Raw genomic sequence first — 21,605 nt, forward strand, 5'->3', positions numbered from 1 at the left:
TTATTATTAATAATAATAATAATAATAATAATAATAATAATAATTCCCACTGCAGAAGAACTTTCCAAATATGAGATAAATATCTCCTCTCATCCTCATTTTTAAAAATTCTCATTTTACTCTCTGATGAGTAGTGATGAGTGACAGATGGTTTCTTCCACTGAAAACGCTACATCCAGATGAACAGAATCAACCTTTTGAGTAATTTGCCTGCTTGCCTGTATTGGCCCTGCCATAAACCCACTTTTACAACTAACAGCTATTCCACATTTTATGTGAAATTTTCAACTTGTGTGAAATCTCATGTGTCTTTTCAAGTGTATCATCTGAATGAATCTCTTCCCACAGGTGCTACAACAATGTGGCTTCTCACCTGTGTGAATTCTCATATGAATTTTCAAGTTTATCATCTGACTGAATCCTTTTCCACAGGTACTACAAGAATGTAGTTTCTCACCTGTGTGACTTCTCTGATGTCTTTCCATTGTTGGTTTATGACCAAATCTTTTTCCACAGGTGATGCAAGAATAAGGCTTCTCACCTGTATGAATTGTCATGTGTTTTTTGAATGTCGATTGGTCTCTAAATCTTTTCCCACAGGTGCTACAACAATGTGGCTTATCATCTGTGTGAATTCGCATATGTCTGTTGAATGCTGACAAAGCACAAAACTCTTTTCCACAGATGCTACAAGAATATGGCTTCTCACCTGTGTGAATTCTCATGTGAGTTTTAAGGTTAATTAGCTGACTGAAACTTTTCCCGCAGGTATTACAAGAATATGGTTTCTCACCTGTGTGGATTCTAATGTGATTTTTCAAATGTATCATCTGACTACATCTTTTTCCACAAGTGTTACAACAATATGGCTTCTCATCTGTGTGGATTCTTACGTGAGTCTCCAATCCTGATTTCCTACTGAATCCTTTCCCGCAGGTGGTACAAGAATAAGGTTTCTCACCTGTGTGTGATCTCAGATGTCTCGTTAGGTTGGATTTATCATGAAAAGTTTTTCCACAAATCTCACATTTTGCACACTTTTTACTTATCTCAGATTTACACTGAGTCTCTGACAATGGAGAATTTTCCACTCTGTTTCTGTTATTCGTGTCATATGTCTTCTTATTCAGCTCCGCATATCGAGTTGATTCTGAGTTGATGTGCTTACTTTTTTCCTGATCTTGACTCTCTGGTTCAGGAGAGCTGTGAGGAAGGAGCTGATCGCTGTGTGGCTCTGAATCACTGTGGTCAGCTTCATCATAACCAAGAGTTACAAGAAAGGGTTCAGTCTCCTGCTTCAGTACGAGCTGCTCTCCCTCCTTGCTGGTGTAGAGTTCCTCGTGTTCTTCTTTAATCGGCAGAGTCCCTCGATCCTCCTGGTTTATAATGTGGCTCTTCTCCTTGTTATCCACCTGCTGGTCTGTGAAATCCTCTTCATCCTTACAGACATGTTGATATGGAAAATCTGAAGGGGTAAATAAACAAAACAAATGTCAGAAAATTGTAAAAATGTGATGATGTTGAGGCAATGATCTAAATGAATGTTGAGTTCTAACACACTTTTTTTAAGCAAAGTTCCGCTAAATATTTGGATGCTTGCAATGCTATATTTATTGGATAATGACCAATTCTTTGTAATTTTACTTCTGTACACCACCATGTTGGAATTTAAAATGCAACAATCAATGCATTTAATAACTGAATAGCACTGTTGTGCTCTGTTGGGTTCAAATCAAGTGACTGGCTTGAAGAATATCAAATTTATTTCTCCTGATGAACTTTTGGGTTGCCTTTGCTGTGGGTCATTATCTATTTTGGCTGATCAGTGCCATCTGATCAGTTTTGCTGCATTTTTCTGAATCTTACCAAAGTATAGCCTGTAAACTTCACAATTCATCCTACTACATCTGTCAACAAACACATCACCAGTAGACACTAGTGACCCAGTTCCACTGGCAATGATACATGCTCATGTCTTTCCCATAACTGACACATAATGTGTATGAGTCTGAGTACACAGAGATTTTAACTGACAAAGAAAAATAGGAACCAACAGAAAGTAACAAATATTGATTGAACGTAGAAATGAGGAAACTAAACACAACTTCACTAATATCAAACTAGGATTAAAATATAACAATAACTAAAATGCATATATAACTAACTAAACTAACAACACAGACTCAGGATGAAGCCAATATATTTTTCCAGACCCGGATGCTGTTGAAATCGAATTTCTATGCTTACAGCGAAAACATGTAATTCTAGAACTTAAATGGATGACAGAACAAAATGAAACTTCTGGTGTTGGGTTTGTGTCTCTGCACGGGCACAGATTTAGTGTCAACAGCAAGTGGAAATTTAAACTCATAAAAATCAAGCGTGATAATCAAAAGAACAAGAAAAAGTAATGAGATAAAAGCAATGAGGCTCTCAGTCAAACATTTGACTCTTCTAAGTCTACACATATAGATATAATTTACTTAGTTCTCTTATTTTTCTGATAACAGATGACTGCTGAGTTTTTGTGTGTGTGTGGGGGGGGGGGGGGGGGGGCTTTTTAAAAGTGCACGTGTCACCTGGTCCCTTCAGTAATTATGGAGGACCACAAGAGTCACACTCATCAAAATAAAGAATTCTGTGCATAAATTGTAAATTAATTTACAAATTCCTTTTTTAAATTATTTTATTTATTCAAACATTACATAAGTAATTTATTATTTAATAAGTTTATTTAAAATAAAAATGTAAAATAAAAACACTAATCAATATTTCAAAATGAATAATTAATTCATTAATAAATACTTCAAATCAAAAATTGTTACTGGTATCGCCACATAACCTGGCTTGAGTCATACAAGCTTTGGTTAGTTAGTTTAGTAATCTACCGAAGCTGGGTCTGTTTGTAGATGTAAAGCCAACGGTACTTAAACGTTTTAGAAGAAACCAAGCAGACGGTTCAATCTTTAAGCTAAGTGTATTCACAGGGACCAAACATCTGTCCCATGAGCTGTGGTGAGGAGACAGACCCAACCATGCTGTGCTTGGTTTATAGTTAAAAGAACTCTCATCCTGTATAAACCACTAATAATAAGTCCTCCTCCATGTTTTGTCATGCTTATATCATACAACCTGAGTCTGTCACCTTTGTAATAAAGCCCAACATTTCTGCAGGGTCACATGTCCTGTTTCCCCTTTTTTTGTTTTTAAAATACATAAAAAGTGATTCTATTAAAAACTGTGTTTTCATCCTGTAAGTAAACAGATATTTGATCAACCTCTGCTGTTTTTGTTGTTAACTGTCATGGTTGACTTCATTCTGCAGGTGTCCAGAGTCAGAAAAGACTGACAAGGTGAGAGGTGAAGGGACAGAGGCTCTCCACCCCTGATGAAGCACCAGGACAAATTCAGCTATGTGTGAGGAAGAGGAGGAAAAAAACGAGACAGCAGCAGGTGAGAGATGGAGAGGAGAACAGGGGAAGAAAATACAGCTGTTCTCTGTCATTTGGGGACTGGTAAAAACATTTGAGACAGTTTCTAGATATTTGCTTCCTCCACTATCACTGAAGCTGAGTAAAAACAAGAAGAACAGGGAACATTCCTTCAGTGACACTTGGAAAATTCGAAACTAATCTTTAAAGCTTCACAAAACATTTGTGACCTTTGACATTATGGTGCTATCTGTACTCAGCAAATATTTTTATGAGGGAAACAAATCATTTCTAAAGGCTGTATAATCAGAGTGACTCCGTTTTTCTGCAACTCCAAGGAAGTAAACTCTTCAGTTTCATCATTTCCACTGCACCAGTAGAAATGTTGTTGATGTTAAATGTTTAAGAAACACATGCACTATTGCTACTGATTGCAGCTGATTCTTAGGTTCTTCCTGTTTCTCTAAAAATAAATGTAGTTTGAGCAGTGAGTAGGATCCTAAATTATTCAAATTCATTTTTTATTAAGACCGATAGAGCTTTGCATACCTGTGCTGTGTAAGTTTATTTCAGGTTTCCACATATCATCACTGAGTTTGAGTTGTTCAGCCTCACTTTCGGCCTCCTCCTTCAGTTTAAGCTGCTCTCCCTCTCCCTGATTGGTGGAGATTTCTTCATGTTCCTCTTTTATCCGTGGGGCCTCTGGGTCCTCCTGGTCCAGACTGGAGTTTTCCTGCTGGATCCAGACCTGCTGGTCATCCAGACCTTCCTCCTCCTTACACTTCATGCTGCTATTAGAGGTCTGAGGAACAAAAGCGCACATGAAAAAGGTTACTAATGTGATGACAGGAAAATACACCTCTAAACAAATATAATCCAGTACATGTTGAGTTCTTGAATCACTACCCGATTAGCTATTCTTATTGTTTCCTGTGATGCAGTGATCTTTTGTATGTTATCACACCAAGTGGGTAATTTCCATGGGCAGATGGCTCAAAGAGCTAAGATTAGTTAGATTATTAGTAACTTTGGCTCTATCCTGCAACTCATCACTCAGTCCTCACCCTGCATGTTTAGAGCCAACCCCAAATATTTCTTGTAATGTCAATCCTGATGTTTTGATTAAACAGTGCTGAACTCTTGTTGTTGTCAACTGCTCGTGTGTGTTCCTAGTTCATTCAGTCATTTATGTTCAGTTCATTCAACCTAATAATAAATCTATGAGTCCAGCATTTTGGTCATCTGTCTCCATTCTCCACACACCTGACCTAACAGAACGAAACACTGGGTCAATGGCCCAGGTACTCTGACAGTGGGTCAAGGGCGTAGATTTGGCATGGACGGAAGGGACATGTCCCCACCGATATCCAGCGATTATTGAATTGTCCCCACCAATAATTTGATCTCTTCGAGTAAAGAAAAACAAACCCGATAGAAAGAAAAAAACGATCTGTCAACCTCTCATTCACTCAGCGGTGCAGAAAGAGTTAAATTATGTTCTGTACTGGAGTCCTACCTCATGTGACAAATATTGCCAATGTGATTGGCTGAGCCTTTCAGGGAGCTCCGTTTAGTTTTAGCAGCAGCAAGCCTGCGCTGCCAGGACCTGCAAGGAGGAGAGGAGGATGACAGCAAAAAGGAAGAACCTGGATATAAGAAAGTATTTTTCAAAGAAACCTGTAAGTCACTTAAAGTCAAGCTCACTCATAAAATATGTCCGTCATAATAGCGTTACAGGCTAGGCTTTGGCCCACATCAGTCTAAAATTGTATGTAACCATGAATAACGTGCTTTGGAAACTGAATGAAAATTGAAACTGTCAGAGAAAACGGCCTCGAGCAAGCCAGGATATTAGTTTACAGAGGCTGTTAAAATTATATGTCTAACATTAAAATGTTGGCGACACAATAATTTCATCCTAATGGTACTGACATATTCATAGGGTTAATTTTTGAGACAAAATATCATGAGGTAGTCAGGATTTTGCAAATATTCCACCTTGTAGTGCAGTTTGCACAAATTGTTTTAAAAATGCACTCACCCTACAAACATTACTGATGAGTGACTCATATGTTGCATAATTCTGCTGACAGATCTTTTACTTTGTGGTAACCTTAGATGAGTATGGGCGATCGTGGCTCAAAGAGTTGGCAGTTCGTCTTGTAGCTGGAAGGTTGCCGGTTTGAGCCCCGGCTCGGACAGTCTCGGTCGGTTGTATGATACTTCATTTATATGGAATATGGCTGAAATAAACTAAAGTCTAAAATACTTAGTCAGTCATTTGTTTAATAGTAATTTAACATTATATAATTCACATACAAAACTAGGAATTTTAATTTTAAGTGGTTTAAAAGTATGTCGAATAGCATATGAAGGCAAGTATATTTCTCCTTTTTTATCAAGAAGCAAAGACAAAAAGGAAAAAAAAGAAACAGGGCAGGGTTCAGTGGTTGAATCATCCCCACCAATGCCAAAACCAAATCTACGCCCTTGCAATGGGTTTCGGTGTTTTGGGTTTCTGTCAGATTTGGGACTGTATTAGTGTGTTAACACAGATATAAAAATATATAATACTGACTTAAATACCTCCAACTTACAAAAAAAAGAATAATGCATGCATTTATGAAGGTGGCAAAGCAACTTCATTAACATACAAATACATGGGGATCTGTTTCACTAACATGTCAGGTTCATACAGTGGCACATTAATAATAATGCAGCTCTCCTCTGGATAAATCCAAGTATCCACTTGAGTCTCAGTCCACACACAATCCCTACAGCATCCACAATGTGGCAAAAAAGGGTAACCTCATTTATTCTTGATGTGAGATTCAGTGTTATGATAATAAAGTGAAGAAACAAAATATGGTAAATGCATGCATGCAACAAAGAGAAACCAAATCCTCTGTTCATCAATCCAACATCATGGAGTACAAGGCAGGAGTAAGTACACAGAAGGTTTGGCAGGGTTGTTTCATATGCCCTAAGCCTAACCTGTTCAGGTGTGCTGCCTCCTAATGTAGCTCAGCTTCAACCACCAATGAACTGTCAACAAGGAATGTAAAGCCAGCCCTGTAGCCACCGCATTAGCATTTTCCAAAAAGAGAGTTTGTTTCTTTCTCTGTGTGTACCCCTGCAACAGACTGTCAATTCGTGAAGGCTGCACCCTGCCTCTCTTCCTATGACACCTGTTTTGTGAATATTTTTATTCACATACAAATGGTGCCACATCACTCCAGTGCGTTCTGGAAGCACTACGCAAATGCCAAAGAAGAAATGCCTTTTCTTAAATCCAAAAGAATTTTTTTTCTAAAAACTGGCTGTAGTATAAGTGTATAAGTTTAGATGCTGTTGAACAATATTCTGTATTTTATTTTTGCCAAGTGGAATTTCTGACCGTTTTTCTATTATCTGAGTTTTCCACATTAAAAGCTTGGAGCAGTGGACTCTCATTTAGCCAAGGGTTGGCAAAAAAAGCAAATAAAAACAAAGGGGAATCGGGTGCTGCCATCTGATAGACTAAAAATATCCAAACGAAATCTTAGTCTAACTTAATGCTGAAGTCACAGTTACCATAATTGTGGTCAGTATGACCATTTTAATTATTTAACATTTTATATTTAAAACAAAAATAAGCGAGGGTGGTGGGATCATCATCTGGTCATCTGGTTCAGACTTGAAGCCCCTCTCTGAAAGCAAAATTCCTGCCGGCCTGCTGGGCGAAGAGAGCCACAGGCGGCAGCGGGCTCTTGTGTAGCCACCGACCGGCAGACAGACAGCCGAAGCGGACATCCAACTGGGGGCACCCTGCAAACTGCCTCCTCTATCTTAATCTCTAACGCCATCCTCTGCTAACGTAAATTTCCTCTGTGTCTCCTTGGATGCTTAATGCCAAAAGTTTACTGTTAAAGAGAGAGAGGGTGGTGGCGATTCCTATTTTATATTGTATTTCTACAAAAAAAAAAAATATATAGCTCATAGCTGCTGCTTCATTATTGTCTGTTAGCCTGCAGACGGAGCTCCGATCAGGGTCCTTACACGTCTTACTCCAGTGTAAGCGTCACATACCTGTTATCTGTGACTTTATCCCGAGTCTTCGGCTGATAGCTGGCAGTCTGCGTTAAAGGCTGATCTCCTCTTCATACTGTACGATCGTGTTTTTAGCCTCTGAGCAGATTTCTTCAGCAGTTAATCTCTCGGACACTGAATTAAAGGCAGCGCTGCTCGGACAACTGAAATATTTCTCTCATACCATCAAAACAGGCTCTTCAAGCTAACCGTCTACCGCACATAAAACATCATCCATCAGAGTCCTTGAACTGCACAAAGCTTTTGTCCCACCTCAGCAGCTGCATCCTTTCAGGCCGTGAAGGCCGCACTCAGCGTTTTTATATCTCTTACGTCGCGCTGGTCCTGTTGCCTAGCAGCGATGGCAGAAAATTGACACCCATTACTGAAAAAAAACAAAGACCGTGCTGATGCTTTGAACCTGCTGTTTGTTCTGTTTTTAACACTCTGTGCTGAAGCTGAAGGAATGTGATGCAGCTTCAAACTAAATTACTTTGATGGGACACAAAGAGTTTTATCATCCTAAAAATATGTGGACAAGCTAAGCTGAGGTGCTTTAACCTGTTAGCATGATGACGGCGCCCTCGTGTGTTGTGCATCATCAGATTTCAGTTAATTTAGCAGAAAAAGATGCAAAAACTTCACTGAGCCTTCAGCAGCTTATACATCATCAGTAAAGAGAGATTTAAATATCTGTGTGTGACACAGTGAGTCAGTTTGCTCACAGGAGCCACAACATGTAACACTGCTTTTTCTCTCTTTGCCTGAAGCTCTTATGTTAGCGCTGGAGTTACCATTTCTCATGTGCATGGTGTAAGTGCTTAATCGACAACAGTCCCTGCAGAGGATGTGGGTGTGATCCACAGTTGCTCTCCAGGATGAAGGAAAGGTTGGACATCTTTGATTGAAGGTGTGTTCTTAGCATAGTTTCACAAACTAGTTTCATTTTTTTCCCTCTAGCTTTAAATACTAAAAACTCACAATAAAAAAATATTAGGTGACTTATTTGTAAGTAAGTAATTTCCCCATGCACCTTTGCACTAGAACTATAATTTCCCCTACCTGCCAAATCCTCATGGTGGCTACATCCATCTTTTATATTGTCATGTTGCTAAAACTGACCGCATAAATATATAATGAAGTCTGTGATAATTTGCTCACAGACATTCACACCAGTGGCCTGATTTAGGTTATTTTGTATCATCCTGTTCCTCCTTGCACAAAGGAGCAGATATCAGTATTGCTGATGGAATAAGGACCTTCTATGCCATACTCACCTCTCCTACAGTGCCTGTCTCCCAGAACCTCCTCCATGCTCTTGAGAATGTGTTTGGCAAACACAGCAAAGCTTCTGGTAATGGCACGTATTGATGTGCCATCCAGGAGGACTCAGGCTACTTGTGGAAACTCTTTATGGTCCAAGTATCCGCTCGTGCTACCAGTAGTGACACTGACAAATGCAAAACTCGAGAAAAGATGAAGAGGGGAAAAATGTCAGTGGCTCCTTTTGTAAAACCATTCCTGTTTCAGGGGTTGTGTCATTGTTGCCCTTCTAGATGTTGTTAATTTCATTAACACCAAAGCAGCTGAAACTAATTAGCAACCCCTTCTGCTACTTAACTAACCAGATAAATATCCCAGAGGTTTAACTGATTTGATGATATACTTTGATTAAAAAGTGTTCCTTTAATATCTGAGCAGTGTATTTTTATGCAGTATGAACTGTCAATCTGCAGCTACTCTACACAAATATCTTCAATGAAGCAGCAACAGTCTGCAGCCAGAGCAGCTCAGGAACGGTAATACACACAGAAGCATGTTTCCTCAAATAATCAAAACCTCAGTTTCAAAATACATATAAAATAATGACAGACACAACCAAAGCTTCATATTTTAGAAATGACACTTCCGGAAAAAAAAATTGTCACATGTTTTAAAGAAATCTTTATTTAAATTTTAAGAATAAAGAACCCACAACAATAAGGAACTAAATAAATCAGGATAAATAAATCAACAGAAGAGGTCCATATGGAAGCTTATTTTTTATGAAAAGTATTACAACATAAGGTGACCTCAAATCCATAAAGGCACATTGTTTTTGGTCTTATGCGTGTCACTGTCAAGCTTTTAATTTTCTTTAAAGAGATTAAAGACTCTTTATTGGACAATAAAATAATAAAATCTTGGCTATAAAAAGCAAAGTACCCACAGAAAAATATTTTTTCTGTAACAACGCTGTCAAGTGAAAAGACTGAAGAACCTGGATCTACAATTAATATTTATCACCTCACCAGCACTAACACAATATATAAATTTATAATATACATATGTACACAAACTGACCAAGCATAAAACTATGACCATCTGCCTAATATTGGGTTGGCCACCCTTTTGCTGCCAAAACAGCCCCGACTGTTCAAGGGATGGACTCCAGACCCCTGAAGATGTACTGTGGTATGGACTTGTTTGTCCGACACATCCCACAGATGCTCGACTGGACTTATATCTGGGGAATTCGGAGTGCAAGTCAACACCTCAAAATTCTTGTTGTGCTCCCTGCAAGCATTTTTGCTTTTTTGCACATTACCCCACATAGAGAGGCCACAAGCTTCTTAAGGTTTCTTCACAAAAGGTAAAGAGGTCCAGTTACTTTCTTTCCAAACTCCTTAAACTAACATGCCTGGATGATTGAGAAACTACACACATCAGAGAATACCATTTCCATGAATGGGTGTTCATGGTCTACAACAATACTAGGTAGTTGATACGATCTTCACATACCCATTGTCCACATGGCCAGGGATCAGCATGGACACCCCGACTGGTATGCAGTTATTCAACGTTATTTGTATAACACAAAAACCCCAACAATCAGTCAACTCCCTATAAGTAAGCACTCTGTGACAGTGGGAAAAAAAACCTCCCTTTTAACAGGAAGACATCTGCTGCAGAACCAGGTTCAGGGAGGAGGAACAATTGACTACGACCAGTTGGGGGGGTGAGGGTAAGAGCGCCCAAACTGCAATGCACTGTATATTCTAACACCTTTCTATTAGAACCAGCATTAACTCTGTTTTGGGGGTTGTTTGTTGGACCGGACCACATGGGCCAGCCTTTGATTCCACTTGGATCAGTGAGCCTTGGTTGTCTATGAGACCATCACTGGTTCACCACTTTTCATTCTTTGGCCCACATTGGATACATGCTGACCACTGCAGACTGGGAACATCCCATGAGAGCTGCATTTTTGAAGATGTTCTGACCCAGTTGTCTGACCCAAAGTCAAATAAACTCACTCAACCATTTTTCCTGTTTAACTCATCAACTCTGAGGGAAGAATGTTTACTTGCTTCCTAATATATCCTACCCCCTAACAAGAGCCAAGATGTAGAGATAATGTTGTTCACTGGTCATAATACTATGCCTGATAGGTGTACATATATATCTGCTCAGACAAATGTAAAAATCAGGGTTTCCCCTACATCATAAGAATAAGGCAAACAAACAATACAAAAAGTGTTTTTACTGTCCAGGAGATAAAATGTAGCTCATTGACCTGAATGTGAGTTCATCTCTTCCTTCTGGTTTTGGAGTTATTTGGTTTCTCACTAGTGTAAGTTTTACCATTAACACACTGCTATGTCTGACAGCTCTGATAGACTCTAAGGATGAAACTTTTAAGCTGTGTGAGTTTTTATGTTTGTCTGACTGCATCTTTTCTCACAGGTGTCAAAAGAACGTGGCTTGTCCCCTGTGTGGGTTTTGATATGTTTTCTTAATGTTGACTGATCTCTAAATTCTTTTCCACAGGTGCTACATGAATATGGCTTTTCACCTGTGTGGATTCTGATGTGAGTTTTCAAGTGTTTTCTCTGAGTAAATCCTTTCCCACAGGTCCCACAAAAATAGGGCTTCTCGCCTGTGTGAATTCTCATGTGAGTTTTCAAGTTTATCATGTGACGGAAACTTTTCCCACAAGCGATGCAAGAATATGGTTTCTCACCAGTGTGAATTCTAACATGAACTCTGAATGCTGATGAGTCACTGAAACGTTTCCCACAGGTTTTACAAGAATAGGGCTTCTCACCTGTGTGGATTCTCATGTGAGTTTTCAAGTGTATCGTCTGACTGAAACCTTTCCCACAGGTGCTACAAGAATAAGGTTTCTCACCTGTGTGAATCCTTTCATGAAGATCTAAAGTTGATTTCTTTCTGAATCTTCTCCCACAAGAGCTGCAAGAATATGGCTTTTCACCTGTGTGAATTGCCGTATGGCTTTTCACATGTATGAGCTGACTGAATCTTTTCCCACAAGTGCTGCAAGAGTAAGGTTTCTCACCTGTGTGAACTCTTAGATGCTTAGTCAGCCTGTATTTATACTGAAAAGTTTTTCCACAGGTGTCACATTTTAATGACGTTTCACTTGTGTCAGTTTTGCACTGACTCTCCGTCACTGGACAGTTATCTGTTTTGTTACTGTGATGTCTTCTCTTCTTCGGCTCTGCATATCTAGTTGATCCTGTCTGCACATGCTCACTTTCTTTCTGATCTTGGCTCTCTGGTTCAGGAGAGCTGTAAGAAAGGAGATGGTCACAGTTTGGTTCTGATTCACTGTGGTCACTTTCCTTATAAATAGGAGTCACTATAATGATATCAGCCTCCTGCTTCAGAACAAGCTGCTCTCCCTCCTGACTGGTGCAGAGTTCCTCCGGTTCCTCTTTAATTTGTGGAGGATCTGGGTCGACCTGGTTCAGACTGGAGTTTCTATCTTGGTTATCAACCTGCTGGTTATTCATAGCCTCCTCCTCCATACACATATATTGTTGCGGGAGATCTGATGTGACACATGGACAAAAATGATATGAAAAAAAAAACACAACTGGGTATTTCAGGTTGTAAATCTAGTATTCAAAATTATCACACGTTCATACTAGAATATTATAGAACAGCACTGAAGGACACAGGGCACTTCAAAGAGGAATGCTTTGACAAGGGGTGATATGTAATAGATTTTCAGGTCAAAGTGACCACGCTAAAAATAATAAACAGAAAACTGGACAGTTTTCAATCTTTTGAAGCTTAATGTCTGCCATGGGTGAAGTCATGAGTTGAAATTAATAAGTGGGTGAATAATAGACCACTCTCTAGAAATTGAGAGCCCAAAAGCTTGGGGCAGCTTGTCCATCTTTGATTATGCTTGAGTCTGAGTACTTCCTGCAGAACGTCATGGGAGAGAGTTTTACTTTTTGCCTTTGGTTTTTAAGTTTCTTTTTTTTTCACCAAACCATCCTGCATTTGAAGTTGCATTAAAAATTGCCAAGTATGGTTCAGAGGCCAAGGACCAGGGAGGTGAAATCCTCACCAGAACGAAAGAAGTCAGTTTCCACTTTGGCTTATGAGAATGTAGGTTTAATGTTCAATGTTAAAGGTTTAGGGGGAAAAAATACATAAATGGTATTTTGAAGTTTTACATACCTATTCTGTGTAATTTTATTTCAGGCTTCCACATAATATCCAGCTCTCCCCCAGTCCAGATGATGATGCCTTCAGTCTCCTGCTTCACTACCAGCTGCTCTTCCTCCTGACTGATCCAGAGTTCATCCTGTTCCTCTTTAATCTGTGGAGGCTCTGAGTCCTCCTGGTCCATACTGGAGGTACTCTCCTGGTTACACATCTGCTGGTCATCCAGACCCTCCTCTTCCTCACACTTCATGTTGCTGTGGGAGGTCTTAATAAAAGGGACACCAGAAAGAGGTTATTGATGTGATGACAAGAAAACTAACATTTTAAAAAATATCTTCCAGTATGCCTCTACACTATGAGCATGTCTCTCGTATATGTGATAAGTGCACAAATGTTTCAAGAGCACCTGTGTGAGTCACTCTTGAGTTCTAGCACTCTTAATAGCAGAGTACAAAACATTAGGGGAGGTTCTACGAACCTTATGTTTTAAAACACTTTTTGATTGTCACTTTTGTGAGATAACAAACATCAGTAACTACATCACAGAAAATCCTTTCCATGAGAAAAAAAAATCTATATTTAATGATTACTAGCTGCAGATTTTAATGTAGGTGAAGCGAAAAGAGGAGACAAGGAGGTCTTGGGTTGGTATGGTGTTATGATGTTCCTGTTAAGTAGTGCAGGAAAGATGATGGTTGGTTTCATGAAAAGGATGGAAACAACTGTAGTGAACACATGGATCAACAAGAAGGAGGAATTTAGGGTGACAGATGGAGAAGGGAGCACACAGGTGGGTTACAGCTTATGCAGAATGTGCGGTCTGAAAGCAAAGACACCCGAAGGTGGTGTTATTCGAGAATGCAGCTAGGCAGCATCGGATGGCAGTCTACAGTATGGCTTCAGATATCAAGAAGAGGAAACAAGTGAAGGAAGAAGCAAGGATTAAATGGTAGAAGCTGAAGAAGGAAAAATGGTCCACAGAGTTCTGGAAGGAGTTGAGACAGGCTCTGGGTGGTAGGGACTCGGGGTGGGTTTTGATTATTGATTTTCCGATTAAAATCGATTCTAGCTTGAATAATGTGATATCGATTCATTAAAATCCTGAATCGATTTTTAAATACAAATTTAGTTTGCCCAAAATGCTAGAGTCTCAGGTTAAACCTCACAAAATTTTGAGAACCACCAAATGGCTAAAACAGTAAATGAGAGCGCGGACCCGCCAACGCATTGGAAACAGTTTCTGGGGCTGAAAGCCGAGAGCTCACAGATTCTGATGTGTCAGCGGGGCCGCACTTTGTGCTTAATTCTTGTTTTGTGCTAAATTCTGAAGCTTCAGGTTTTGTCTCTCTCCAAACAAAGTTGATTGAACCAGCCACAAAAGAAGATCCAAACTACGCTTTACATGTCGCTTCATATAAGCATCATCGTTAATTCCCTCTTCCTGTTTTGCTTCCACCACGGTAAAAATCGCACTTCCTGCAGAGCTCTCTCTCTCACTCTCTCAGTGTACTTTAACAACAGTTTCCCATCTAAATATCTCTGTTTTCTGCATTATTCGCTTGCTTATTACCCACCAGTCTACCGTTATGTACAGCACTGTCGGGCACTGTTTTTTTGTTGTTGTTTTTTTAAATCTAACTGACTTCCAACAAGAAAGCCTCATTTCTGCTGTTCAATACTGAAGAAATGTAAACTTTTTAGAATTATGCGAAATTACAAAACGCTTAGCTGTGTCTCTAATAAAACCTCTGTAACTTTGCTCTGCTTCACTTCATCAGCATCAGGTAATGTTTATATGTTGATTCATGGGTTTCTTCAGTTTTTGTTCTACTGCATTTTAAAGGTTATCTGCTATAAAAAGCCAGGAAAATCGCCTTCATGTTTTTCTGTGTTTAATGCTCAGTTACTTTGACACAAAGGCATCTGCTGTGATGCTTACACCTCTGATAAAGTCTCACAAATGTCAGCTTTCTTTTTATAGATATAAAAATATGGATATGTACTGATAAATGATCAGAATTATAATATTTCTGACTGGCTGAGGCAAAATTTCCCCGATTCAAATCGAATTGAATCGATTCAGGACCTTGTGAATCGGAATCGAATCAATTCTAGAAATCAGTGACGATACCCAGCCCTAGTAGGGACGTGTTGCCAGATGAATGGGAAGGTACAGTTGTAATCATGAGGGAAACTCACAACCAGGTGATTTATGTATCCTTTGGAGAGAGGAGAGAGAACAAAGAGACTTGTTGATGGACAGAGGAACTACAGGAAAGTATTCAAAGGAAGAGGTTAGGAAAGAAAAAGGGGGATAGTCAGTCAACAGGAACACTGGGTGGCTAGGCAGAGATCAAGCTGGAAAAGATGTGCAGCAGGTTAGCATGTTTAAGGATAAATATGGATATGTACTAATCAGTGAAGGGAGTGTATGGAGAAAATGGAAGCAGTACTTCGAATGAAGCTGCAAAGCCATAAGAAAAAGGTAGACCACAGAAGATTCGTGCACGTAGAGAAAGAGGATATGCAGAAGGCTGACAAAATTATAGACATTCTCTACTTAAGTCCAATTCCACCTGAATTCGACCAGATGTTTCATGGTGTCAAACTCCAGTCCTCAAGGGCCGGCGTCCTGAAACTTTTCCATGTGTCCCTGCTGCAACACACCTGAATAACATAAGTAGGTCATTAGCAACACTCTATAGAAATTGACTGCATGCTGAGGTGGCAGTTCAGCCATTTGATTCATGTAACAGCAGCTCATGACTGAATGAACACGGTGCACGTAGTTTTAGAAGTACATTTTTCCAAACACTTTACGTCACTTCAGTTTACTTGAGTCGGTTTAGGGGTTGCTACCGCAGCATGCAGTCAAGTGTTGCTAATGACCTACTAAGTTTATTCAAGTGTGTTGCAGGAGGGACACATGGAAACGTTTCAGGACACAGGCCCACAAGGACTGGAGTATGACACAACTGCTCTACACTGACAGTATACAGTTTATGCTGTCTTTATACTGGACGGCCACTGTACACCAGTCAAACACACTGATCTTTACTTTAAATCCATCACAGTACAGCAAACTAACCTGTTTATATTTTAATGCAGCCTTTAAATAACAGTCTACCTCATGTTTGTTTTGCAGCATGTTTTACAATATACATTAAAAAAAAAAAAAAAAAACAGTGTCACATGTACAAACCCAATATCTGATAAAAAGCACAAGGACTTAAATGTAAGCTTTGAATGAGCAGTCCTTCCCTTTAAATCTAAGCTCTCTTATCTTTCTCCATCTCTGAGTGAAGTTAGCTCTTTCTTTTCACTCCCAGTGCAATACAGGCTGGACCTTTAGCTTGCAACACACTGTGAGACAAACTCCACACAAACAGTTTGTGTGTTAGCTGACGTTTGTTGAGCTAATAGAAATGCTGCATTTGAAATCACCTGCCACTAAAAAAACATTGCTCCCTTTATGCTCACTACTCTTCTGCAGGGCTAGTTAGAGGCTGAAGTATCACACTTGCAACTTATGGACACCTGCAGTTGTTCTGGTGTTGTGCCAAAAAAAAGAAAAGAAGAAGAAAACGCAACCCACTTTAAACCCTGACTATCGGACACCATTGTGCCTCTTTAATGCCTTTTTATCAACATACCCTGGTGATTAATACACGAACAGGATTGCCCCTCATGTGTTACTGTTCACGCTTAAATCAGTTTGATGTTTGAAGGAGTGCAGTGACATGAAATAATAGCTTCCCTCATATCCCTTAAACCAAAAGTAACAAGCTTGTTTTGAAAATGTAGGAAGTAAAAGTAAAAAGTACTCAAGTAAGGCACAGAAGGCCAAAAATTCTACTTAACTAAAGTAACAAAGTATTTGTACTTTGTTACTTTCTATATAAACATATTACCAACAAAGTGTTCTTATATTCCCAGACTGAGATTTTATCATTTTAGCTGGCTTTGGGACAATCTGCTTTTTCTGGACTTTTTATTGCATTTTAGTGTTTGGCTTTTGAGCGACTTCTTCAGCTCTGTTTCTATACTACCGTAATAATTAAGAGACCTCACAAGGGTACCACATAATGATGTGAAGCCAAAGAGCTTCAGCACCATGGAGCAGCAGCACATCCAAAGCTCAGCGCAGTGCAGTCACTACTGTAATCCTTCATACTGTCCATATTTAATGTAGGGTTTGAATCAGGCCATGAATTTCCTCATAATAAGTATTTTTTACCAAAATGTGAACTACAGATCTAATTAGAATGTATAAATAGCCTATCTCACATAACTCACCGAACTTCCCAACATATAATGATGGCAAACTTAAAACAGATACCATTGATGTGCAAAAGTCTTCAGCCAATCTTTTATTTTGCATCCAAGGAGCCAGTTTCTGGTTGTTTTACAGAGGTCTTGAGTAATAGTTCTCCAGCCTTTCAGAAGGTCTTTCAAAGCTGGTCTTTAGAAATTGGCTGCTCTTTCACTTTTTTCAGTCCAGCCCTTGTACCTGACAATTATCAGATGATTTTTTTTTTCATTCAAGCATAAAAAAGGCATCTAATTCAAACTCAGTCGAGAGCTTTGGACTGTCATTCAAGAAGAAAGAAGCTAATTTTAACAGAGTTCAGGCTGTGTTGAGGAACACAGGTGGTCATACCAAGTGTTGCCTTTCAAGCGCATAGAATTGAATTGTACAAACTCTGTTTTTGCCTTACATACTGGATTTCCATGCAAGTTTGCATGTGTTTCAATAACCGTTTTCCAATTTTCTTGTCATAATATGAAGAGATGAGGGGTTTGCATGGTACCTTAATAAGTCACAAGCGCTCTCACTTCAGTGTGTCTGACATTAAATAGATATATTTAGTCTGCTATTTACCTTCACTCTTAACCGCAAAGCTTCACTAGTCAAGTTTACACTTGCTCTTCATAATTTTCAGGTCTACTGTTGGTCGGGGTTTGAAATAATATGACATAGAAACAGGATTTTATATTTAATTGTTGTCTCTAAAGGGAATAGGTCTGTTCATATTACAGTTTGAAAGACAGGCTACATCTATCTATGCAAAAGTGAGGAGAAAAAGCAAGAGAGAGCTGGGGGCTTTATCTCTTCAGCGTGGCAGTAAAACAAGATGTAAAATAATCGCAGCGTTGAACAAGATTTTTTGTTTGTTTGTTGAAAACTTAGTTTATATATTTAAAGATTTAAAGAGATGGAAAAGTAATGTAAATAACTCTTGGCTTAAGTATTAACATCACAACTGTAAACTGAAAAAAAAGGGGAATAACATGTGCATATCACAAACAAGTATATTTAAGAATAAGAAATTTGTATAGTCCGAATTTCTGACTTTACGGTGTATACCTAAAGGCACCACACAAACGATTTGTGGAGGTGCGTTTGGCCGTAAACAGCAATGTAGACGCGCACTAGGTTTTATTTTTATTTTATTTTTTTATGCTTCTCCAAAGTGTATATGGTAGCTGGGAAGACCTGCACAACAGCCACATGACGATGTTGAGAAAGACCTACTGCACTGTGCAGAAAGCAAAAGCTTTCTTTGTCTCTGTTTGACTTTAATACACGAAGCCTTCCAGTAAAATCACTTCCTCGTGTGTGACGCTAAAAGAAGTTTACCGTTTAAAAGGGAACTTGTGTTATTTCTATACAAACAGGTCATAGTTGCTCATTGATTTACTCTTTCTGTCTACAATCTGGGCTCCGATCAGTGTCCTACATGAGTCGTATTACTGCGTTAGTTCATTGTGATCGTCACAGTTTTACATACCAATTTATGTGTAACTTTATCTCGAGTTTCCGGCTGATATCCAGCAGTCTGCGGTGATGATTGATCCCCTCCTCATACCGGACGATTGTTTTGCAACCTGAGAGAATGTCTTCGATAACAGCTGTTAATCTCGCCTCGATAAACTCACTTGAAGACAGAGGTAAGTAGTAAGCATGCGTCATTTCCGTTCTTATTGTTTACTTACTTATTTCCGGCAGATTAGACGCATCAAAATGTTATTGCTGCCCCCTTCAGGCCATTCGTACAATTTTAACGAGTTACTTACGAGCCCCTCACTGGTACTTTGCAGAAACCTGAATGTATGACTCTACAATAATCCAAGTTAAATATTGATCCAAGGAATAGTCTATGCGTAAAGTTTCTTTCTCAGCATAGGTGGAGCCGATCATAGAAGCATGCCTAACACATTCTGCCTTTCCACATGTGCATTTTTTCAATATGATGACCAATAATAAGTGCCAACCCATGACTGAAATCACAGTGCACCAGCCTAAGTCTGGTGAATAGCCTGTTTATGGTCATGCCAAAGCAGCTCAGTCTAATTTAAATTCAGACTTTGGTTTAGGTTTGGATAGCGTTATTCCTTTAATACATGAAATCATTGTTTTAAAAATTCCTTTTGGATTTACTTGAGTTATCTTTGCATATTAATACAATTTGTTTAATGGTCTGAAACATGTAAATTTGAACAACAAATATGCAAACAAATGTGCAAAAACAAATAGATATATAAATAAGAGAGAAATCAGGAAGGGGCCAAATACCAGCTCTGTACACCATAAGTTGTATTAAAAAGATCTTATTGCATGTTTCAGAAAGTCTGTGCATTTTCTGAAGCATATTTTTCTGAAACATATTTTCAGCCATTGTCACGTCTGTGCAGTTTACTTTTTCTTGTTGTCATGTCTGTGTTTACCCACCAGGTGACGCCCTTTCTGCACTTCCTAAAGCCTCCCTGGTCAGTTTAATGCTTGGTCCAAGTTTAGAGCAAGAGAAGCAGTGATAGTCTCCATGGCAAAAAAAAAAGGCACAGAAAAGAGCTCCATCTAAAAAATCTAACAAAAACAAAACAAAAAACAGATGTCACATCTTTCTCTCTGTCCTGGATTCTCTGCTGGATGTTTTGTCGACTCACCTCCAGCTCTCTCTGCCTCTCAGTCCTTTCTGCTGCAGCTGAGACTGTGTCGTGGCCTTTATGTTCATCCATAGAGCAGAGATAACAGATACTCTGCTGATCAGTACGGCAGAACATCTTCATCACCTCATCATGATGAGAGCAGATGTTCTCCTGGAGCTTCTTGGAGTGCTCCACCAGCTTGTGTTTCTTTTCTTTTTGTTTTTAATGGAACAACATTACACTGTGGCCGAAGTTGATTCTAACAGTAAGAAGCCAGAAAAACTCAACAGAACTTGAAGCCTTTAGTTTTTTTTTTCTGTGTAGAAATCAAAGGCAACATCTTCAGGTCCAGCAGTGATCAGCAGGAGCATCTTGGAGTCCAGCATTCCTTAGTTGTTCTACTAACATGGAGTTTTTCAACAAAACAGGAGTAATGTCAGTGACTATACGGCTACGTTCACACTGCAGGCGAAAGCGCATCAAATCCGACTTTTTTGAACCTATGCGACCCATATCCGATCATAGTATGACAGTGTGAACGGCACAAATCCGATATTTTCAAATCTGATCTGGGTCACTTTCGTATGTGGTACTGAATCCGATACATATCTGATGTTTTAGAAAGCTGCTGTTTGATGGTCATGTCGCATTAAATCCGTCTTTTACGTCACTGACACAAGACAGACGCCAATTATCAAGCGCCCGAGAAGACATCGCGAACGCTTCCTGGCCATCCGGTGAAGCTGTTGGGAAGACAACGTTGGAGAAACGTGAACATTTTATTTGTACTGTATAATCTGCAGATTCTGACAGACATTTCCAACTATCCTTTGAAGCACCGCTCCTCTAAAACAGCAATAAGGATCATTATTAGGTTATTTGTAAATAACAAAATAACTTTAAAACTTAAAGCAAAATTGGGAAACGTAAAGTCCGAAACAAGTCTTTATATTAAGGGCCATCAGTCAAACAATACTGTTTGCTCTGGGTCTAAACAGAGCGCGTTGTGTGTGACGTCTGCTTTTGCGCATGTGGGCCGCTTTGAGCGTTCACACTAGAGCGCGTTTGCTGTGTAGACCTACAATGACCTGTAATGTGAATGTAGCCTTAGTTTCACTTCCTGAAACTAAAACTAGACTGAGCTCTGATCAAAAGAACATGGGTTTCTGCTGTGAATGGGGTCTGTCAGCTCTTTTATGTCACAACATGTTGGTTCCACCATCTACAACCTCCAGATCTGACGAGCAGGAAACGAGAAAGTATGTTGACAGTAGTGTGAATTTTGTTCACTGGTAATTTTCATCATTTTTGTCAACAACCTTTTTTTCTGGCAAAAACAAGACGATAACCACATAAAAACTAATGCACACACTTCTTGTATTCACAATTTTGTAAACAAATACAAACGAAATCCAATCGGAATTCAGTTGTGTAGAAAGGTGTGACGAGTTTCACATTCGATATCAAAGAAAATAAGATGCTTTGTAAGCTGTGCTGAGCAACTCCTACCAGTAAATATGACATCATCTGTTGCAACATAAAAAAAAAACCCTCTTTAAAAAATCATTTTTCTCAGTTTCTTGTGCAAATCTGCTGAATGCAGTATTTCTCTTCCTTAAAATAATTCAAATATTCCAAATGAACAGAGAAAACTTAGCTGATAAACAGGGAGACTGTTTAAAAAATACATTAGTGTCATAAGTAATTTTTTAT

At 39.1% G+C, this 21,605-nt stretch overlaps 1 protein-coding gene across 1 annotated transcript; it reads right to left on the reverse strand.

Annotated features, from left to right (window-relative positions):
* Positions 1-284: 284 nt before the first annotated feature.
* On the reverse strand, positions 285-18,896 carry LOC146497028 (uncharacterized). The gene is made up of 5 exons (XM_085140352.1): positions 18,755-18,896; positions 12,975-13,227; positions 11,183-12,333; positions 3,981-4,233; positions 285-1,465 (listed from the first exon to the last, which is right to left on the reverse strand). The coding sequence occupies exons 2-5, from the start codon at positions 13,210-13,212 to the stop codon at positions 285-287; spliced, it is 2,823 nt and encodes a 940-aa protein (XP_084996478.1). The 5' UTR covers positions 13,213-13,227; positions 18,755-18,896.
* Positions 18,897-21,605: the final 2,709 nt, after the last annotated feature.

This window comes from Neolamprologus multifasciatus, chromosome 18 (genome assembly GCF_963576455.1).
Source record: "Neolamprologus multifasciatus chromosome 18, fNeoMul1.2, whole genome shotgun sequence".
NCBI lineage: Eukaryota > Metazoa > Chordata > Actinopteri > Cichliformes > Cichlidae > Neolamprologus > Neolamprologus multifasciatus.

What these genes read in the sequence shown, in the direction of transcription:
- LOC146497028 (XM_085140352.1), bottom strand. Translation starts at nt 13,212, where the DNA reads ATGAAGTGTGAGGAAGAGGAGGGTCTGGATGACCAGCAGATGTGTAAC. An exon ending in CAAACATAAAAACTCACACA is followed by an intron (nt 4,234 to 11,182) that starts GCTTAAAAGTTT and finishes TTTGTTCCTCAG; the next exon opens with ACCTCTAATAGCAGCATGAA. An exon ending in AATAAACTTACACAGCACAG is followed by an intron (nt 1,466 to 3,980) that starts GTATGCAAAGCT and finishes TTACCCCTTCAG; the next exon opens with ATTTTCCATATCAACATGTC.